Source organism: Sturnus vulgaris, chromosome 5 (assembly GCF_052056855.1).
Source record: "Sturnus vulgaris isolate bStuVul1 chromosome 5, bStuVul1.hap1, whole genome shotgun sequence".
NCBI lineage: Eukaryota > Metazoa > Chordata > Aves > Passeriformes > Sturnidae > Sturnus > Sturnus vulgaris.
The window spans coordinates 62,936,844-62,951,979 of NC_142247.1; the positions used below are offsets into that span (position 1 = coordinate 62,936,844).

General features: G+C 38.0%; 1 protein-coding gene across 2 annotated transcripts in view; it reads left to right on the forward strand.

The window, feature by feature from the left end:
- The window catches only part of RSBN1L (round spermatid basic protein 1 like), a 44,072-nt gene extending 28,936 nt beyond the window's left edge, over window positions 1-15,136 (forward strand). For both annotated transcript variants that reach the window (XM_014869056.2, XM_014869057.2), the window contains 5 exons: window positions 7,086-7,223; window positions 7,425-7,567; window positions 9,088-9,255; window positions 13,840-13,948; window positions 14,031-15,136. In XM_014869056.2, coding sequence (XP_014724542.2) covers window positions 7,086-7,223; window positions 7,425-7,567; window positions 9,088-9,255; window positions 13,840-13,948; window positions 14,031-14,684 — 1,212 coding nt within the window. In that variant the 3' untranslated portion in view covers window positions 14,685-15,136. The remainder of the gene's footprint in view (window positions 1-7,085; window positions 7,224-7,424; window positions 7,568-9,087; window positions 9,256-13,839; window positions 13,949-14,030) is intronic.

The window sequence follows — 15,136 nt, forward strand, 5'->3', positions numbered from 1 at the left end:
GGCCCATCTTCCAAGCCTCTGGATGGCATCTCTTCCTTCCATTGTCTTAACTGCACCACACAACTTGGGGTTCTCAGTGATGTATTAAAGCTTTGTCTTGTTTTGCCTTACTGCCTTTAGCTGTAGCTATGAGAGGATGCACCTCATTCAGCCTGTTCACGTTAGGAAAGATCACTGTAACTATACGGTGTGCAATTAGACAAATGGCCAGAGCCAATCTGGCACCTGCTGCTGCTGCCAGAAAATGTCCTCATTCCTTCTTTCCTCCCAGTTGCATATTCTTGTGCCAAGATGTGCTTCTTGAGCTGGTGAGTTCCGTTTGTTTCGTTAATTGGCAGAACTGCTTAACTACTCTTGAGAGATTGGTTTTATTACTGAGTTAGCAAATTATATTGCTTAAATGTGTCAGAGTTAGCTCAAGGATCCTATGGGTCTACAAAATCAGCCCCATTCCATAACAACAAACAATTGCATCTTCAGAGAAATAAGTTTTGTTGCTTTTTTTCCCAGTTTGGAAAAAATTAATGTTGCTATGTTAGCTGTGATGGACACTGAATAGTCAAATGTTAATAAGCATTTTTTTGGAAGACCTGTGGTGGTATGACAGCTCATGTTTGTGGTGTCACTTTGTGAGGGGTTGTCCTCACTTTTTCAGGTTCTGCACACAGAGCTTGTCATTCCCCTTTTCTTTTAGCCTCTTTAATGTTATCTTCTCCTTGCTGTCCTTGTTTAGCTCTAACATTTCTTTTGCAGAGAGGTTTTTGCTGTTTAGTTATTTTCTAATTTGTGAAATCCCACTTGAAATCATTAGTTCCTTTAGTTTTTCAGGGGAATTGCTGAAAATAGTTTTTAAAGAAAATCTCAAATAGTGGGTTAGTGCTTCATTTCCTTATTTAAGATTGGTGCATCTGTTTCCATATGTTGTGTTATTTTCCTGTGTTCTAGAAAGAATTATTTTATATTGGACCTATGTCTTTTCAGTGTGTTTCAGTAGTTTTCAGTAGAACTTTGTTTTCAATAGAATTTGCTTCTTGCTTTTAAGCTGATCAAATATTTGGTTAGTTATTAAAAAGGTATAACATTTTTTGCTGTCCTCCAAAATTAAGCCTACTTTTTTTTTCCTTCTGGATGATGAAAAGTTAAATTTTGTCTCTTAAAGCAAATATATTGCCTCGTCTTTTTTTTTAATCTAAAAGACATTGATTCTTTAAAAAATTCTGCTTAAAAATTTTTAAAAGTTATTTATCTAAAAAATCTAAAATAAAAAATATTTTAAGAAATTGATTTGTAGGACTATATATAAGAGACTTTTTGATTCGTGATGGCAGCATACTGTCTTGAAGCACGAGAAATTTTCATGTACTGAATACCATTGAACAAAGAATGAGTTCACTGGGAATGACATTGGAAATCTGCAACACGTACTCATTTGTTTTCCACTTAGAAAACAGTTACCTTTCTAGATTTCTTCTTGATAATTGCATCCAATAAATATTAGATGACAGTCTTGTGTTAATCTTGTTAGTCACATATGTTGTATTGACAGAACCCAAGGCTAAATAAAACCCTGGAGGTTTGTACTGGCAGTTCAGACAGGGTCTGAGCTGACCCTGTCATGGATCTAGCTACATCGCTTTTCCACGAAGGTATCTAATTGATTCTATCCTTTATTTTTAATTTATTTTTCAAAATTCTGTGTCAAGAATTTTTGTCAAAACTGCTTCACTCTTTTTGTGTTGCTGGAATTCAGAGTAAAAGTGAAGTAATTTTGCTTTTGAAAACGTGGCCATGTTATTATTCGAGGATTTCATATGCAAGATGAAACATGCCAGGTGATAATTGAAGTACAGTGGTAAAAGGATGCTGGTGAAACTAATAATGCAGTATAAATCTTGGGATTGCATTTCCAGAAACTTCCAAGTGGGAAAAACTATTTGTTGAAATTAGATTTTTAATGACAATTGAGTAATGCCAGAACTGTCAAGACATCCCATTCTGACACTAAAGCCCTGAGCTAAAAAAGGTGAAGGAAGGAGTATGAAGTACATGTGGTTTAATAGTAAAAAGAAACCAAACAGGTTAAAGACTATTTGTAAAATCAAGCAATTTTGATGAATATTTGTTCAGTGTTGGCTCCCATTTGAAACTGGAAGTGTAAGGAAGCATTTAAGGATTTGAATCAAGTTGGCAAGGAGCAGAAACCATTTGGGCACTTTATTGAAATGTACCAAGTTAGCAGAGATGGTGATGGCCTCTTCAAGGCTGTAGCATTTGAGATGAACACAGACTCTGAAATTAGATGTTTTCTATTCAGAGATACCAATGTGTAAGTGCATTGCTTGTGCACTTGTGTAGCAGCACCTTCTATTCCCTCAATGTCCTTGCATATTCTTAGGATTCTTAGGTGGTGTAATGCTTTTGGGTTTTTTTGTTTGTCTTTGGTGGGACTTCATGGGTTTCTTGAAATTATTTTAAGTTCAGTTGGTGGATAATTTTGTTTGTTGTTGGTTATTTTTTTTTTTTTGAGATCTGTTTTCCGAGTTTTTCTTGGTTTTAAAGGTGAAAAATTGAAATAAATTTAAATCTTAAAATTCTAACAGGAAAATTTTAGTTTCAATTAAGGAAAAAACTCTTCCACATAAACCCCACAACAACCTACATCCTACTATGTTAAAAATAGGAATTCAGTTGTTAGTTGCCCCAGTGTGCATTTTTTAAATTCCTCTCTTGAAATCCATGATTTCTCTGGATTGTTCCCTCCACTTTGATTTATTCAAACAGAAAATCTTTAACGCGTAGCGTCTAAAATGTTTCCATTTGTAGGATGGAAATGCTCCAATATATCTTTGGTATTTATATGTATATGTATTTTTGCATTTAGTCTTCACATTCCTGTCAGACACCAAGACGTTTCTGTCAAAACATTTGCTATTGCATTAAAAGAATCCGTTGAGGCCATGCGAGTCACAGAAGCAGATAATTCTCAAGTTTTACTAATTGTAGATTCAGTGGTGGTTTTACTGTTACAGTTTTCCATTACTATGATGCAAGAGAATGACAGTCTCCTTTTGTGTATTTTTAGGTGACATACTTCAAGGGTAAGCTACATGAGAAGAAAGAAGTTAGGATGCCTCATTTATAATTATATATGTTTCTATCTCTTTTACCTGTCCATGGTATTACACTGCATATACTTGGTGATTTGTGTGTATTCATTCCTGACCACATGCTAGAAGGAGCAGCACGTTCTTGATTTGTCCTTTTATTATGGATTTAAATTGTTCCAGTTTTGAGCAAGTCTGTAAAATTCTAAAAACAGTCACAGTGTAAACTGTAAAATTACATCTGTGAAGATTATTTTATACAAGGTATATATATAATACTTCATATATATAGTGCTTCATTAGTGGTCAGTGCGTAGTTTAATATAGAATTTGATAAGTACTGGTTTTAATATGTCAATATTGTTTTTGTGAGTTTAGAAATACATAGAGCAATCTATTTCTCCTCCTATGAACAAACCAGCCAAAGGATACCGACAGTAAAAGGAAGGGGAAATGTTGCTGTTATCTAATATCCATAGGTTATATTTATTTGGTTGTTGTCTTTATTAGGATTAGTTTTATGTTTGTCATTGGTCAGACATCAATGGGAGGTTTTGGTGTTTTCACACTATTACTTAGCAGCATTTTAAGTTGGGAGTGAGCAAAAATTAGCTCCTCACTAAGAATGACCTCACCTTTTTATACATGCTTGTCTAAGATTATATAGTTGAAGCATGAACCTCTCCTCTAAGACTAACGTTTAGGATGCCTACAACCCAGTTCATGGAAGGGATGAGATAAGAATTGGTTTCCACTTGCCCACAGCTGCTTTATCTTTCAAACTCTCTTGTTCTTTCTGGCCAGGCATTAGTATTTATGGCCTATGTCTTTACCTTTTTTTTTTTTTTATTTATTTTCTAAAATAGAGAAATTTTTTAGGCAATTCCTGGATTGAATTCAGATCAGTTCCCTAGGCTTGCTCCTTGTTCATCTTCAGAGAACTTAATGCTATCAGGAAAGAAGGGAAAAGAGAGAGAAATCTTCCCCTTTGATCACCAAGATGGATTTATTTCCTGATTATACTGGGTTTGGATGGGTTATAATTGTCTTTGTGGACTGTGTTTTGGGTTTGTGACTAAAACTGTTGGTAACACATTGGTGTTTTGGCTGTTGCTGAGCATCACTGGCAGAGTGTCAGGGATTCCAGAACCCCCCTGGTGAGTAGGCTGGGGTGGGCAAGAAGCTGGGAAGGGACGTGGTTGGGACAGCTGGTCCCAGTTGAGTGCAAGGATATTTGTGCTGTATAACACCATGCTCAGCAAAAAAACCTGAGGGGACTGATGGGTTGACTAGCAGGTGCCTTTTGCTTGAGACTGCTGGGCATCACTCTGCTTGTGGGAGTTGGTAAGTGGTGGAAAACACCACTTAGTGGTTTTTTCTTTTTCAGTTTTCTCTTCACTGAATAAACTATGCATATTTGGACCCCTTGCTTGTATTTCCTTGCTTTTCCTGTTCTCTCATGTCTCACCACTGTGGGAGGTGAGTGAGGAAGGGGTGTAATATCAGTATCTGCTGCCTGGGGTTAAGCCACTACAGGGTTCATAATCAATCAAACATTTCATTCTGTATTTGCAATGATGTGATTCTGAATATGATCCCAGAAGAAACCACTCATCATTTGTAACTTCTACATTATTTGAGCATTCATATTGGTATTTCTTCTCCTAAGCTGGATCTTGAGAAGCAAATGTACAGCCTTGTGTTGGTTGGAGAGGGTGGTTGATCAGGAGAGCATAGGGTGAAAGGGGTTGGACAAACAATGCTTGAAAAAGTTGTGGTCATTTTTAACTTTCAGCAGCATGGTCTTCTTCTGGGAACAAATGAAAAATTTCTTAATTGATCATTCTTAATGCAAGCATTATGCTGCAGTTAAATACTTTGGCTTTTTGTTTCATTACCAACACCTAGTGGTATATAAGCCCAATGGATGGGTTGATCCAGCTGGAAGCTTCACAGCTTTGCCAAGCTTTAAGTTAGTATTTTTAGGAGAATTTTTGGAGTTTTCACTTGGAGTAGTTTCACAATCAATTTATCATATTCTATATGACTCATAAAATTATTTAGGGTGAAAAGACCTTTAAGACCTCTTTAAGAGTCCAGCTGTTAACTCAGTCTTGCCAAATCCATCACTAAACCATGTCCTTAAATTCTACAGCTATGCATCTTTTAAATGCCTCTGGGGATGGTGACACAACATTTCCCTGAGTAGCTTATTCCAGTGCTTGAGTACCTTTTTGGTGAATAAATGTTTTTGATATCTAATCTGTAACTCCCTTGGCACAACTTCAGGCCATTTTCTCTTGTCTTACCACTTGTTACTTTGGAGAGTGGTAGTAGGCAGCATAAGGAAGCATGGAAAAAAGCAAAAAAAATGTTCTCTTTAATCAGGGATGTAAATGAAAACAGCATGGCAATATCCTGGACTGGACAGGTGGAATACTAAGCTACTTAGATCAGTGAAAGAAACATCCTTTTGCATGTTAGGCTTTTTAATAAGGTGTTGCAGATTTGTGGGTGTCTGTAGCTTCAGAAAGTGGTTTTAGGGTTCTTCCTTGCTCATTGCTGTAGTTGTACAAGCTCCTGGTGCTTTGTGTCAATGCAGATGAGGACTGAGCTGATGCTGATTCAGCAGAAATGAATGTTTTGTGATATTTTACCACAAACTCACCAGCTGTCTCTGCAAAAAGAACCCTGCAGGAATGTATGATTAAGGATTTGAGGAATAGGGGAATATTACTGGACTGTTGTTTTCAGTGTGTCTGTGATGGCTTGCTGTAGCATTAGTTAAGATCTGTTGTGAAGTCCTACTTTTAGCTATAAATCTGTTTGCTGGGAGGAATGAGAGGTGATTGAGATGATCAGAACAGTTTGGTTCTGCATTTCTGGAAAGATCTGGTTCCATTAGTTGAGTTTCTCAGAAGGGCACAGTATTGTTCCGTGTTTTCAGGGACTGCTGTTAATTCTCCTCTGCCATAACTATTAGGAACGTTGATGGTCTGTTTGGGTGAGGACCATAGCTAAGCAGTATTTCATTAACTGTTTTCCTTGCACTTTTTAACTTTTCTTTCTTTGGATCCAGAATGCCTAGAGGTGCCATACAGGAGGCTTACTTGGTGTGTGCAGTAATCCATCTGCTCTTTCTTCTGATCTCTTTGTATTTCACCTCATAATGCCACTATGTCTTTCAGCCTGTTAAATAGGAAATCAGAGTCTTAAAATGGACGTGATCCTCATCAATCTCATGGCTGAATATTTTGGTGATCTAACACAACAGATCAGATTGCTGAAAAAAAACCTGAAAACGATGTTTCTGTTCAAATTTCACAAAAGAAGATTTCTCATGAGAGGTGAATGTTACAGCTGTGAAAGTCTGAAGGGAGCACAAGATGTGCTAGCACAGCACAGCAAAAATGAAGGAGTGACAGTCATTGTCTCGCTTTTTGTCCAAACTCTTTATGAGCCTTGTGTTCACTGTTGTAATTTGCTCCAGTTAATGTGCTCGCAAAGAGATGGTACTGGAGAGGATAAGTAGCAGAGGAAATGTTTAGATTAAATTACTTGTAACTCAGAGTTCGGCCTGTTGCAAGAAAAAAGGTAGAAATTCAGCTAGACTTGAGTAATCCAGGTAAGAATCCTTATTGACTAGGTACTGAGCATAACATGCATTGATATATTTTCAGAGTTACTGGTTTGGAATGTTATCCCCTTGAAAGGCAAAGAATGGTTAGTCTAGTTTACCTTCAGGTGTTGAAATACAAATTGTCGTGGATGTTTAATAAGATCTTCTTTCTTTGAGTTCGTAGTAACTGACTTCATAATAATCTTAAATACACTGAAGACTGAAGAACTAAAATAAGTCTTTCTTTTAGTCTTTCTTGCTTCTCAGAAAGCACACACATAGCCATTACACGTGCTCATTGAATGTAGATTTTGCACCACAGAGGACTCGGTATAACTTCTGTTGTCATATTCTACTTGTAGGTAAAAAGAACATACTCTCATGGTACGTATAGAGCTGGCCCAATGAGACAGATCAGCCTGGTTGGAGCAGTTGATGAGGAGGTGGGGGATTACTTCCCTGAATTCCTTGATATGTTGGAAGAATCACCCTTCTTAAAAGTAAGGACAGAAGGGAATGGGCTGGGAGAAGGGGGACAACATGGTGTGTAGTGCTGTTATAATAATAAAGTGAGAGTATGTGGTACTTGTTCAGATAATTGAGTGTTCTAATCAAGGCTTTCTTCGTGAGAGATAAAGGCTGCTTTTAACAACTTTCTTAAAGTAACTCACTTGAAAATTGTGGCTTGTATTTCCCATTAGTGTACACTGCCATGGGGAACACTTTCTAGTTTAAAATTAGAGAGTCGTAAAGACAGTGATGATGGTCCCATTATGTGGGTACGTCCAGGAGAACAGATGATCCCTGTGGCTGACATGCCAAAGTCACCTTTCAAAAGGAAGAGGTAAGTGGAATTACTTCACTTGGTAAATGTCTGGTTAGTATTTTTTGCTTTACAAATTCATTTTATCCCAAATGTTTTACTGTTTGATATTGTATGTTAAGACAAATTACTGTGAATCTTCATCTCCAAAATCACTTTGTTGTTGTTGTTTTGTTATGTAAGAATCTGGAATTTTTTGGTTTAGTTTTTACTGTCTGACCACGTGAGATGCTGGTCCTTTTTTGGATCTTTAGTAGAATTTTAAAGTGAAAACTTCAGGAAAATGTGTACATGCATGGAATTACTGATATATGCCATGAGACTGGAATTGATACTCCTGTGGTTAAATGTGAGTGGATGTGTTATGACCTCTGGGGACAAGGGCTTTTCTCTCACCTGGAGAGAAACATTAAATGAAATCTTTAAGCTTTGCTGTGTTATTGGGTATAAGAACTAGGTGATGAGTAGGGACAGCCTCTGCAGAACTTGAATATTTTATGTCATAAGGAATTGTCATGGAAGTTCCTTTCAAAATATGAACACAAAAAGGGAGCCTATAGGAAGTGGAAGTAGGGGCAGGTGCCTCAGAAGGAATAGAAGAGATTGTCCAACCATGAAGGGGATACAGTTAAAGCCAAAGACCATCTGGAGTTGAATTTGGCAAGGGATGTGAAGGGCAGCAGGGACTTACACAGTTGTGTGGACAGTAGAAGAAAGGCTAGGAGAATGGAAGGCATTTGCTGAATGGGGCAAAGGGCCTGGGAACAAAGGACACAGAAAAGGCTGAGATAGTGCTTTTTTTGCCCTTGGCTTTTCTAGAGAGATTTACTTTTAGGAATTCTCTGTCTTGGAGGTAGTAAGAGTGTGTGGAGGAAGGCTATTTTCCTTCAGTGGAGGAAAATCGGTTAAGAAACTTAGTAGACATGCAGATTAGACAGACACAAGCCTTTGGGACCTGCTGGGATGGGTCACATCCCACAAGTGCAGTGGGAGCTGGCCAGTATCATTGCAAGGCTACTGTCTCTGAAAGGTCATGGCAATTGGCAAAGGTTCCTGAGGACTGGAGGAAAGCAAGTGCCACTCCAGTTGTTTAGAAGGCTGTGAAGCAGAACCTGGGGAACTGCAGGCCAGTCAGTCTCACCTTCATCTTGGGAAAGTTGCCATTTCAAGCATGAGCAGCACAGCAGATTGGGGGACAGGGAGGTGTCTTCCCCTCAATCATGCCTGGTTCTGGCAAAGACAGGCCTGCCCATACTGGAGTATGTCTGGTGACCTGGGAGAACTGGGGTTTGCTCTTGAGAAAGGGATGCTCAGTGGGATCATCATAAGCACTTCATGGAAGGTTGTAAAAAGGACTTATTTCAGCAGTGCCCAGTGACATGAACAGAAAGAATAGGCAAAAACTGAATGACAAGAAAATCCATTTAAAATAAGGGAAAAAAGTTTATTTTTTTGCATCGATGAGCAGTCCTATCGGCTATGATAGAAGTTAGATAGTTCAGAGAAATTTTTAAATCACTGTTACTGTTTTTCTTATGCAGAACTACCAATGAAATAAAAAACTTGCAGTACCTACCTCGAACCAGTGAACCCCGTGAAATGCTATTTGAGGACCGGACCCGAGCCCATGCGGATCACATAGGACAAGGTTTTGAACGCCAGACCACAGCTGCTGTGGGAGTGCTGAAGGCTGTGCACTGTGGGGAGTGGTACGTGTTGATTGGCTTCACCTAAGTGTCTGAAAAATGTTTGCTTGAATTGCCATTTATAATTGGGAGTGTAGAATAGGTTAATCTAGGATTAAAGGTTCAATGGAGACTTCATAGGTCCTGGCTGAGCATTAGATGTTTGTCTGCCCTCTTTAGATTGCATGTGCTTTCTGTGTGATCGAAACCAGAAAGGTTCCTTGCAGTGACAGCTCAATAGCTATAATTGAGTTGCTGTTACTGAAGTCATGTTAGAGGTAAAAACACCTCACACTTCATTTTGCTTCAAGTGGTGCATAGAGACTGAGCTGTCACTGTGGCACAGGTGCACATGGAGACCTTCTGGCAGTTCTTGTGTCATCTGGAGATGAGCAGAATTGTTACACTTCTGCTTTCTAAGTCATGGCTGTTATCACCTTGATTTATTTATTGAAGCTCACCTTGGAAGAATCCTGTTGGAAGTTGTGTGATATTTTTTGGTGTTCCTGTGTGAAATTCAGGAAATGAAATGGGCTTTATTTGAAACTTGTTTCATGTTAACCAAATAAAAATACGGGCTTCCTGGTCCAGATCAAAAGGGCATTTTTCAACATCTTCAGACCATGGAGAATGACCTTAGTTTTGGAGGTTAGCCTTGCATATGTAAACAGTATAAATACCTTTTTCTCTTTGTGTCTGTCTAGAAATTAGAAGCGGCAATTCCCTTTGGATAAAATGATGTGGATTTGTGTTACAATGCATGAGGTGGTTGACACAGAAAGTAGAAGAATTGTCATTGGGGAAGAGCTGGGTTGTTCAGATGATAATGTGTTCGTCTCTTGGGCTCTGAGATTTTCAGTTTCCTTCCTCTTCAGGTCGATGACAGTGGGAGCCTTCAACTTCTGACTATGCTGTGGTGAATTAAGACTGAGCAGAAGTAGCAGGGCAAGAGTTGAGATAACTCTGTAGATCTGAGTATTTTAAATTGCTGAGCACATCAGAGAAAGGGAGGAAGCAAAGGAAGTAAAGAAACCAAACAAAACACTTGCCAAACTTGGATGTCTGTGGAGATTAAGAAGTTGAATTGATAATAATTTAAGTGTCTGGGAACTTCCCATTCTCATCCTATAGCTTTATAGCATACTTGAAAATCTATCAGTGTGGAATAAAAAAGAAATATCAGCATTTAATTTCAGTGTAAAGATGGAAAATGTATTTTAATTCAGAATAAAAAATTTATGACTGATGTATGGAGAGGAATAAAATATACAACACAAGCGACACAATAGAAGTTAGTTACATATTTCAGGCTTGATTTGGTCTAAATTATAATTCCTGATTTCCCTTTCCACATTGGTGTAATTTTGAAAAGCCACTTCACTGTACTTACATGATGAAAACTACTCAGAGCTTATGATAATGAAGCATCATTGATTAATGTAGCACATTAAAATAATTTCAGGTATTAGTTTTGCCATAATTTTCAATCTGTGGGTGGATTTATTTTAAAGGAAACAACATGAATGGAAGTGTTGAAAAATCTAGTTTTTTGTTCAGTTTTGTTTTGTTTCTTTTTAAAATCTATTTGAGTAGTTGAACAAGCCTGAAAAGCTGGAGATATTCAGGGGTGATTAAGGCACTATGGCAGTAAAAATGCACATATTCTAGTGATGAGATAATACATGTAAAAATAATGCTTTCTGTGAGGAGAAAATAAGACAGTTCCTGGGCTGCCGGAACTAAATCCATAAAAATGGATAGAGTGTGCAAAAAAAGCTTTATAAATTGCTGTAGATTTAAAGAAAGTAGGATTTATTTCTTAGCTGATAGGGATGAATGTTAATGCTAGGTGGGATAAATGGTATCTTTCAGAACAGACAGGAACAGAGCTGTTGAAAAGCAAAAAGCAGGTTATGGTGCAAGAGGACAGACATGGAAACTAAACATAGTGAAAAAAGAAACTGAAGATTTTGAAGAAGAAAAAAAACTTGTCCTTTCCCAAGTGTGACAGGATCTTGATTTGAGGTATTTTGTAAGATTACTATATTATGATCTTCTTTTTATTGCTTTGAGTATTTACAATTTACAGAAGAACTCTTGACTATTGCTAGCAAACATTTTAAGGATTGAAGTAAAATCTGACAAATGCAGGTGTGATCGTGCAGATTACTTAATGCCATTTTCATAGGTGATACCAAGTGAGCTTTAGAATTTATGAACTTGCCAGTGAAATTTTGAATTATAAGATGATTATGTGGGAAATTTGGGTGGATTTTTACAGGGACAGCAAAAGGCACTTTGTAGCTTTGTGTTTCAGCAAGCAGCTTTCAAGTTTGTGTTCTAGGGACTGCAGTTGTGCTTCTCTGTATGGTCATAGGAATTTGTCATGTTGCCAGTCTTTATGCATTAGGCCAGAAATATTAATGGTAAAACCCCTAGTTTTGAGTGTTTGGACATGTCACAGCCAAAGGAATCCAATTCTTTTGAAGAATGGGGTTAAGGGGAAAAAATACTGCCAAAACCAGTTCTAGCAGTTCCTCTAGTGGAGGCTTAAATGGGTTTTTCTGTAGTTATCTTATGTTTTGTTTTCATTTAATGTCTTTTTGGACATTAACTGAACTTCTGTGCTACAGTTTTGCTTTGGGGTAGGTCCATGATACCTAAATTAAAGATTTTGCAAAGTATTATCTCAAAGTTGTGCTAAAGATAAAATCTGCAAATGCAGAATTTTAAATTATATGACAGTATTTTTTCTCAGTTGTTTGCAAAAGGAATGTTGTGTTCTGTGACAGAATTGCTGCACAGAGCTGGTGATCCATCCTCTTGGACAGATATATATGGACTGAGACTAGGAATGACTATGCATGAACCAGAATAGACACTGCTGGGAAAGTGCATTGATTTCGTTTGAAGTTCTTGTGCAGAATAATCTTTCAATTGATTTTGAGTCTAAATTTCATTTACTCCAAATGCAAATTCATACTTTAAAAATAAATACCTGCATTATGAAAGGTAGATTAATGTAGTTAATGTTTTTAATGCCACTGATTACAAGTGTTTCTGGAGCTTTTTGCTTTCAGTGTTTAAATCCTCTTTAGAAGTATAGAGATCAAAATACAGAGACACATTTTAATCTTTGTAAAATTTGCTGTCTGAAAATTCTCCCTAGCATACTTCCAGTTGTTGATCTGGGATATTTTTTCTCCTGAAAATAGGCACAGACTCGTTATTTTTTGCTTTGTTGAGGTCATGACCTAAATAAAATAAACATGTCTCCTATGTTTAAAAAGCTGTACATCATTGCTTCCTTCCTAGAACAGTACTAACAGGACATATGTATCTTTATATAAGAATAGGTCATCCCTTTTTTTAAAAAGGGTTCTTGATCATCTATTAGCTTCTGAAATGTTTCAGCTCTGCTGCATCAGCTGCTCCCCAGGCCCTCAGTGTCTGACTCATACCCTGTTTTTGGAGGGGTGGAAGTGGGGTGAGGGATGTACTGGAGGCCCTGCAGGTGGGAGAGGCAGCTGGACAGCAGTGGGTCATGGTTCTGTCCCTGGTTCCACTCCCTGGTCCTGATGGGCAGTGCCTGGACCTGCAGCCTGTGCCCACTGCAGGCCGAGGAGGACCTGCATTCCTGTCAGCCCTGGGGACTCTGGAGGAGGAAGGAAAAAAATCTTTACCAGGTTCTTCCTGTCTGAGAGACTGTCCTTGAAAACTACTCAGTGTGAGCTTTATCCTTTATAAATGAAATCTTTGTGTCATCACATTTAAATTTTAAAAATCCTTTTAAATTGCAGATATCCCTCAAAAGCAAGTATGTGGAGCTTTTTTTTTTTTAACATATTTTCTGTGAGGAACAGTTTGGCCTTTAGATCAGAAAGTTACAGGGATTGTAGCTGCTTTTGCCTTTTGTGAGCTGATTCTAAATGATGTCTCAAGGAACCGTATGAATGGTTTGCATTTCTTGTGGAAAAGATGCTTTGGAACTAGAGATGTTTTTCCTAACAACTTGAATGTGGAGATAAAGCCTAATTCAGACTTTGCTTTTGTGTAGCTCTCTCTAGTGAGCATAAATAGGGATGTATTTTTAAAGGATGTTTTGTGGAGGATGCCATTACTGGGTGATTACATTGTGGCAGCTAATGCAGATTCAGCTTTTACTCCCACTCTGAGCAAGGTGTTTGAGGCTGAGGTGCTGAGCCGTGGTTGCCATAGTGCTCCCAGTCACACTGCTGTGTGCTCAGGTGCCTGATGGGGTCATCGTGTTGGAATGCTGATAGAGTAAGCCCAGTGTATCTGGGACAGCTGCCTTTCAGCATCTAGACAGCCAAGAGGCTAGTTAAAAATAGAAGTGAAAAATAGTGTGTTTTGTTGGCCTTTTATTGCTGCCTTTATTTCCACTTTAAAAAAAATCATAGTTAATTTGTTTAACCAGTTTAACGAGGTTGTGTTTTAGATCAACTTTTTTTTCTTAAAAATGTAGGCTATGGTAGAGTTGAATTTTTAAGTTTAAGAATTTGCTTTATCCTTGCTTGCAGACTTTTTGTTATTTTCTGCAGCATGGTAGTTTCAGCCTCTGACTGTGCACTACTTACTCTTCTGTAGGTCTGAGCAGCCTCGTATAACCAAAGATGTAATTTGTTTTCATGCTGAGGACTTCTTGGAGGTAGTTCAGCGAATGCAGTTAGATTTGCATGAGCCTCCACTCTCACAGGTAAGCCCACTAAGAACTGATGGTCAGTGTCCTCTGAGTACTGAGTCAGAGTTTTCACCTTTCCCTCACCTTTTCCCTACAGTGTGTCCAGTGGGTGGATGATGCAAAACTTAATCAGCTGCGAAGGGAAGGCATTCGATATGCCAGAATCCAGTTGTTTGATAATGACATTTATTTCATCCCGAGGAATGTTGTGCACCAGTTCAAAACAGTTTCAGCTGTGTGTAGTTTGGCTTGGCACATCCGGCTCAAGCTCTATCATTCAGAGGAAGAACTCTCTCAAAACACAAGTACTGTTGAAGCAGGGACCTCTGCAGACTCCAAGTCTTCAGTTGTCGGACTTCAGACTGACAGAGTTTGTACCATGAGCAAAGATACCTCTGAAGACACCAAATTTCCAGATGCTCTGCAGACCAAGTACCTGCAGCAGGAATTTTTGCCCATAAAACATGAACCTCTTGCATCTCTCCGAGTAAAAGAAGAACCCATGAATGTTGACCTTGCTGAAAAGACAGTGACACCTAATGACGTCGGGGGACAGAATGTTCAGGCTAGGCTGGATCATGTTGAGTTGACATCACTAAAGTTGGAAATGGATTCTAAATTTGAACCCGGCAACAAGGACTTGCAAGGCAAGTTGTGCTCTGGAGGTCACGTACATCCAGATGATACCAGACAACCTAGCTTATCATATCCAAAATTGCATGGACAAAGAGAGGATGATTTTTTGTGCTAAATTTGTATATATGGTTTTAAATTCCTTTTTAAACTTAATGATGTAATAATGTAAAGATCATAAATTGTGAGGCAAGTTTGTGACTTGTCTTCGCATCTGTTACAGAAAATAGTTATGTAGCTTTGTAACATTCCTCAGTGCCTGTCCATAACTGTGAAGTATCAAAGCACTTAGGGCCAGATGCACTGTAAACACTGCAGGTTTAACATAAAGAAGTCTTTAAATAATTTTGAGTTGTAGGTTTTAGAGTAGAGCTGACATTTAACATATATATTTTTTGTAAGATGAGCCAGAATTCTTTTTGACAATTCCAGGCTTTTCCATAGAGCTTATTTATACCAATTTTTTCATTTTAAATGTGTCAGCACTGTAGTGTAAATATCTTTTTTAAGAATCTTTTTAGTGTGATTTATACTGAAATGTGAGCCGCTTAATAAAGGTTCATAATAACA